Here is a 7,452-nt window from a genome sequence, read left to right as displayed (position 1 = left end):
TGAGACTGGATGTGGGGGTAGAGGCATAGAGAGTAATAGTTCAGGTCTCAAAAGCAATTGTCATCACATTATCCACACCATTCATGGTTGTTCAACACCAAATATTTTCATGCTGAGCTTTTATGGTCTTAGCTAAAGGGTGAAGGATTTAAGTTGAGTTTGTTAAAACCTACCCTTCCAGCTCTTTGAGGGCATGAGCCAGCCATACTTCCACAGTGCCTGGCAGAGTGTCTGAGACTGAGTAAATGTTTAGAATATGTTTGAACAGCTGACTTTCCTTTCTCAAAGCCCAGCAACATGATGTAGCTCCACAATTCTAGTTGTGAACAGAAAATCATTTTTTCTTAAAGTGAACGTACTTATAATTATTGTACTTTTGACTGAATCGTAATCATAATCATAACTCTTTACTTGGAACTCAATGTGGGCTAGGAACCGGTCAGGCAATTTATAGATGCAATCTCATTGACTCTTTACCATCACCGTCTGAGGTAGGTACTGTTTCTCCTTAATTTTACCAACTAGGAAATTGAAGTTCTCATTGTGTTCATGGAGCGTGCCTAAAGGTATTCATGCATGAAGTAACGTTGGGCAGAATGAGAGCACCATAGGAGCTCAGCAGATAGTAGCAATTGTGGTGACAAGTGAATCCAGGTCTATTTAATGGCCTGTCCAAGAAGAATCCCAAGGGCTCACCCAGCTCTACCAGGTGAGTCACAAGGTCCTGCACATCTGTGCTATCTTTTCAAGTAATAGTTTATTTTCTATTATATGAAAAGTGTGCATTATTAAGCCTAATTGAAAACAAAACTTTATATAACTTGAACATAGATATGTGTCTAATTTTCTCTGTAAACTGTTTTCATTTGCATCAAAGGCATTGAACAAGAAACTTGGCGATATAAAAAATAAGAATTGGAGATGTTATAGGACTAAGTAGGGAGATGAAAGAAATACTTGTAAAATAAAAGAATGCTTCTATTCATTAGTATCTGGAAAAATCTAACTACTGTATCACCTGAAAATAACAAAAGGGTAATATTTCAAAATTCAGTATGAATAACAGAACAATAAAAGCACTGAGCATTTGGTAAGGAAAAATAGCTTCGTTAACAGATTTCTATGTTGAATGGAAAGTTTTGTGAGATATGGTACATGTTGCAACTTGAGTACGTAGTATAATCCAAACGTTCTATTTTTACCTATTATAACCACTCTGAACTAGTATATTTGTCAGGATTCTCCAAAGAAACAGAACCAATGAGATGTGTGTATGTGTGTGTATGAGCACACGTGAGAGAGATATTTATTTTAAGGAATTGGCTCATGTGATTGTGGGGGTTGGCAAATGCGAAATTTGTAGGGCTGGCCAGCGGTCTGCAAATAATTCTGGCAGGTGCCAATGCTGCAGTCTTGAGTCCAAAGTCAATCTGGAGCAGCAATTACTTTCTCCTCAGAAGACTTCGATCTTTTCTCTTAAGGCGTCCTGTTGAGTGGATGAGGCCCAATTACCTTATGAAGGGCATCGTATTTTGCCATGTATAATGCGCACACATTATACATGGGATTATGGTATGTGATTGCTACCCATGTATAATGCAAATCCTTACTTTTCCCTCAAAAATTTGAGCAAAAAGCGTGCATTTTGCATGGCAAAATATGGTAATCTGCTCTACTAAAAGTCTGCTGGTTTAAATGTTAATTACATCTTAAAAATACCTTCCCAGCAACATCTAGACTGGTGTTTGACCAAGCTACTGGACACTATTGCTAGCCAAGTTGACTCACAAAATTAACCATCACGACTAGTATATTTAAGCAGGCTGGGGTATGCATACTTGTACTAAATTGGCAGGAATACTAGAAAGACACCATTTATAGTACAAATAGATTAAGTGGAGAGCAAAGGGGCTTGGTTGTGGCAGTTGTAGCTTTAAAATTTCATTTTATTTAACTTATTTAAAGAAGATATAATTCATTAGTGGCAAATGTCCCTTAATTTTATTGATATTGTTAAAATAATACATTCTAGAACCTCTTAAACAGATGAATCAAATCCTTCTGTAGTGTTGATGGCAGAGATGCATCAGTGAAGCTAGTGTAAAAATAACCCTAGCTTCCTGCTGGCGCCACAGCTGGGTGCTTAAGGGGAAAGCCAGCTTTCAGCATGAATGTGCTGCCATGGAACCCTATTTCTAGTTGTCAAGACAGATGGTTTAGCATGTTCTTACAACATCCTGGTAACTGAAAGGAAGAAGCTCAGATGATTTACTGAAGGATTACTTAGAGAGCAAGTAATTCAAAACAGAACACCAAACTGAGGTATAAAAAAGGAATATTTATCTTTTAAAAATACAACTTTGAACACTACTGACATCTCATTTACAAAGCATTTTCCTGAAATGCTGTTCATTGGCTTTGCTTACTTAGTATATTCAGTTATTTTGAATCAAGACTCAAGGGAAGGCATGCTTGTATTATTACAAGCACCACCAACACTACAAAAGAAAAGATCATCTCCATCTCAGAATATTAACTTCAAATCCTCATTCTTTCCCTTTTTGTCCTATCAAGAAGGACCTCCTGACTGGCCCACCCACACTGCCATTGCACTCTGAAGGTGTCCCTGGCATTCCAGGTGGAGCTGACCTATTTGCAGGAAGCCTCACGCACCCTGGCCCATTATTTATTCATTACCAACAGTTTTCTATTAATACTCATATCAACTGTTTGCAAACAATCAGCATGAAGTAAACATAATATTTACAGCAGCACACGGTTAGCAATTCAACACACCGACAGCAGAAGAAAAGGGACCAACAGATTTTGTAAGAAGGCCTGGGGGGAAATATATTAAAATAAATCCCTTTTGCTAGTGTGTGTGTGCACATGCACACGCGTGTGTTTTAATTCTTAGAAAAGTAAACATGCCCTCCTTTAAAAGCACGCTATTTACAAGGTGATTCCGAATAGCACGTACGTGTGCCAGTCATACCGGACACGTGCGTCCTGCACATACATCTAGACTTTTTTATATCTGACATAAACTTTTTATCTGATATATTAGAGAAAATAAGTTTGGAACAGTTGTCAACTTCTGCTTCACAGTAATTTTGTAAAAGCCACAAATCATGCTTTGTCTTTTAAAAGGTGAGCTTGGTCAAACACCTTCCAGGAGACACTGATGTGTTATTCACTTACTAGGGACTGGAAAGATGCCAGTTAGGGAGTAGCGAGAGCTCCTCACATTCCTCTCACCAGCAGCAACACTAACATGAGGAGAAATTTTGAAACACAAGTCATACACAAATCGTCAAAATATTTCAGTTAACAGTGACTTTAAAAATACCAAAGTCTACAGACACTGTAACACAGACACTGAAAACACCCCAAATACTCTTTAGCATCAGGCTTTTTTTCAATACTACTAATAAAAACAAAGACAATCAATGGACAAAAAGGGAGGAAGTTACAGCACTTGAGGTTTGAGTCAATTTCTTGTTAGGGCCTGTAGCTCAAGGTGCTGTAGGATCCTTGTTTTACATCAAAATAGATTCCGGGAATGAACTGAACAATTTAAATCAATTTCCACTTGGAAACTATTGAAAATAGAAATCACTTTCTAAGCTTGTCCAACACACATTTATTTTCAGGATCCCAGGTTGTCAGGCAGATGGATTCAGGTCAGTTTCAACCCCTCAAAGCCACAGAATTTCCATCTCTTCTCCAGACTAGCTCCAACTCCAGTCATTTCCTGCTTGAAGGTATACTGAAGTCTGCTCATGAGACACTCCACATCGCTGGTGCAGATCTGTGGGACAGAGCGGACATCTCCATTCAAAACCAGTCTCACCTTCCTCATCTGGCTCTTTCTCCCCCAACATCGCCTACTTTAGGGTACTGATGCATTTAGGGGGTGGAGGTGACCTCTTTCTGTCCTCCTGCATGTGTATGTGTTGGGTGAGTGGCTTCCAGATGGCAGCCTTCTGATGTTGTGACCACTAGACAGAGTCCACTGAGCTTTCTTTTCGTTTATATATTTCATAACTGCTTTATTTAAGTATAATTTACATATAATAAGTTCACTTATTTGACATGCTGATGGGTTTTAGTAAATTAGTAAATGTATTCAACTTTACAGCCGTCATCACAATTCAGCTTTAGAACATTCCATCACCTCAAAAGCTCTTTTGTGTCCCTTTGCATTCAATCCTCACTCCCAATCCCTGACTCATACTTTTTCACCGTGGTTTTGCATTTTCTGAAAATTTCATACATGTATAATCACACAACATAGTCTTTTGTCACTTGTTTCTTTGCTTAAAATGCTGTTTTTGAGATTGATCACCCCTGAGGTTTCTTTCTTTTTGATGAGATTTAGTTATCATTCCTTTTTATGTTAATAAAATTTATTAAAATACTACTATTTGTATAACCATTTTAAATTTAGCTTTTCAATTGCAGTTTACACATTATTTTGTATTATTTTGTGTTAGTTTCAGGTGTACAGCATAGTGGTTAGACAATCACATACTTCACAAAGTGATCTCCCTGGTATTTCCAGCACCCACCTGGCACCATACTTAATTATCACAATTCTATTGACTATATTCCCTATGCTGAATATTTTGTAACTATCAATTATTGTTTGTTAATCACTTCACCTATTTCACCCAGATGCCCATCCCCCTCCCCTCTGGCATTCATGAGTCTGTTCTCTGCATGTATGAGTCTGTTTCTGTTTGTTTATATTGTTCTTTAGATTCCATATGAAGTGAACTCATATGGTATTTGGCCATCTCTGTCTAACTTCAAGTAGCGTAATATCCTTTAAGTCCATCTATACTGTTGCTTATGGTAAGAATCCATTGTTTTTAATCTTCATCCAAGGAAATGTTTATTGATTTTAGAGAGAGAGAGAGAGAGAGAGAGAGAGAGAGAGAGAGAGAGAGAGAGAGAGAGATGTAAGAGAGAATCATGATTGGTTGCTATACTCATACATGCTGTGACTGGGGATAAAACCTACAGCCCAGGTATGTGCCCTGACTGGAAACTGAACCCACAACATTTTGGCATATGGGACAATGTTCCAATGAACTGAGCCACCTGGCGAGGGCAAGAATTCATTTTTTATGGTATAGTAGTATTCCATCGTGTAAATGTATCTTAGTTGTTTTACCCACTCATCTACTGATGGACACTTGGGCTGTTTCCGCATCTTGGCTACTGTAAACAACACTGCACTGAATATAGGGGTGCTTATGTTCTTTCTGATTAGTGTTTTGGGATTCTTTGGATATATTTCCAGAAGTGGAATTGCTGGGTTATATGGCAATTCTGTTTTTAAATTTTTTCAGGAACCTCCAAAGTGTTTTCTACCTCTGAGTTTTCTGTTGGAAAGAGCTAGTATCAGTCATGTGGAGAGGCTTGGGTTTGCAGCCAGCTAAATGGCACTGGATCAGTGCTGGTGATGCTCTGTGGAGACCTACTGAATCTGCAAAGCCTTTTGGGAAGGGAGTGAGCCAGAAATGCCTGCCATCCGACCAGAATTCTCCACACACTCTAGTTCACAAAAGAAAAGTAATGGGATTAAGGAATGCTCTGAGTTCCTACTTCTTTGCATTGTCTTCCTCTTCTCTCTCTCTCACACACACACACACAATCACACATGTGTGCACATACACACATGCATTCACTCAAATCAATACAAAAACAAATCTGCGGATCCCTTTAAGGATTGCTTCAGGTGGTCGTCTTTGTTACCAGCAACCTTTGTAACTGTAAATCTGTAGAGCTTGACAGAAGAGCACTAGGGAACCCTTATAGAAACCCTGAATTGCCACCACAATGAGCACTCCTCCTCACGTCTGTTGGTACCACTGCAGGCTCTCCTTGGGAGGTCCTGGCACTACTCTGGCAGGAAGCTGCTCGGGAGAAATGACCTGGGCAAGGAGGGAGATCAAACTTTCTTTCCAGTGCTTGTCTCACTAGTAGTAAGACTGTATTCCAGTTAAGTGAAATCACATTGCAGAGTATGATATAGAGTTGAATCCTCATTTCAAAAAATATAAATGTGCAATGTTTACTGATATATACATATGATATAGATGCAGCATATGTATAGAAAAGAGTCTGAAATAAAGATATGCCAAAATGTTTACAGTAGTTATCATTGAGGGGTGGGATTGCAACTTTCCTTTTGTAATATTTCTATATGACTTACATTTTTAGACAACATGCATGTATTATTTTTATAATTTTAAAAAAGAACCAGATCATTTTTACTGATATATAGTTCAATTTATACCACTTCAACTGACCACTTGGTCCTGGTGCTCACATTCCATTCCTCCTTTCACTACCCAATGGGCCATTTAATGGCAGAACAGCACCATTTCAGGCAGATAAATGAGGAGGAAGTGGCAGCTAGAACTGAAACAAATGCCGTGAGGAGAATGTATCACAATAGCTGGATTCCCAAATGGGCCAGTACTTCTGTTAAAAGGACATATGTTTGAATGGCTTAACATTTGATAATCCAACTGCACGAGTCTCAACAGCACTTCCCAAATGGCCCAGATCCTGTGAGACAGTGAGTACAATCCACGAGCAGGTTTAATGAATGCTGTTTCTGAAAAAATCTATCATGAATTTATTTATTCTAACGAATCAAGAGTTCTCCCCTCCTTGCATGAGGCACCCTTGACTTTCTAGGAAACTAACACTTACCCTTGCTCTTGATGCTCTGTGAGTTCCTCCACAGGATATTATCCAGGGAAGGAAGAGGCCCATGAGATCAGCTGTGAGTAAATATTCAGCCTGTGTTACAGACTTATTATTCTATCTTTTTTTTTTTTGCCCCAGCCTTGATTGTTTCATCATAGATAACGGCTGTGGTGATGGTGATGGTTGGGGAGGTGGCTGGAGTAAGACTTCCAAATTGGAAAATTAACATTTGTTAATTGTTAAAGGGCCAGGGCAAGGGATGGATTTGTGTAAAGTATTGGTTAATTCACAGACTATATATGAATTAAGAGAAAGGAGTGAAATTCTTCTAAGATGTATCTTGGCACTAGGGTGGCTAACTCATTGAGGTTGGCCCTGGACTTCCCCGGTTCTAGCACTGGAATTCCCAAGTCCCAGGAAACCCCTCAGTCCCAAGCAAATGGGGACAGATAGTCATCACACTTGCAAGAGAGAGGCTCTGCACTGAATCACAGTGAAAGAATAGGTGGAGGACATTTCCTTAGAGCAGTTATTAATGAGTTAGTACGCTTGAGGAGAACAAGGTCACTTGTTCACAAAGAATCCTATATTCCATTTCAGGTCCCCACATACCTTACTATCTAGACGGTGCAAGTAGGAACAGATATATTCAATGCTTGCTCCAAATGGGTGGACATGAAGAAATGTGGAGATAATCCCTGTAGAGACAATAGCATGGAGGTTACG

The 7,452-nt window shown here is 39.0% G+C and overlaps 1 protein-coding gene across 7 annotated transcripts in view; it reads right to left on the bottom strand.

The window, feature by feature from the left end:
• Positions 1–954: 954 nt before the first annotated feature.
• Positions 955–7,452, bottom strand: part of ENOX2 (ecto-NOX disulfide-thiol exchanger 2) — a 320,597-nt gene continuing 314,099 nt past the window's right edge. For all 7 annotated transcript variants that reach the window (XM_045200672.2, XM_045200671.2, XM_053917044.1 and 4 more), the window contains 2 exons: positions 7,339–7,424; positions 955–3,811 (listed from right to left, as the gene is read on the bottom strand). In XM_045200672.2, the coding sequence (XP_045056607.1) occupies positions 3,680–3,811; positions 7,339–7,424 (218 nt within the window). In that variant the 3' untranslated portion in view covers positions 955–3,679. The remainder of the gene's footprint in view (positions 3,812–7,338; positions 7,425–7,452) is intronic.

This window comes from Desmodus rotundus, chromosome X (genome assembly GCF_022682495.2).
Source record: "Desmodus rotundus isolate HL8 chromosome X, HLdesRot8A.1, whole genome shotgun sequence".
In the NCBI taxonomy this organism is placed as follows: Eukaryota; Metazoa; Chordata; class Mammalia; order Chiroptera; family Phyllostomidae; genus Desmodus; species Desmodus rotundus.
The sequence above is the reverse complement of the archived record's forward strand: the minus strand, read 5'-3'. Positions and strand labels throughout refer to the sequence as shown.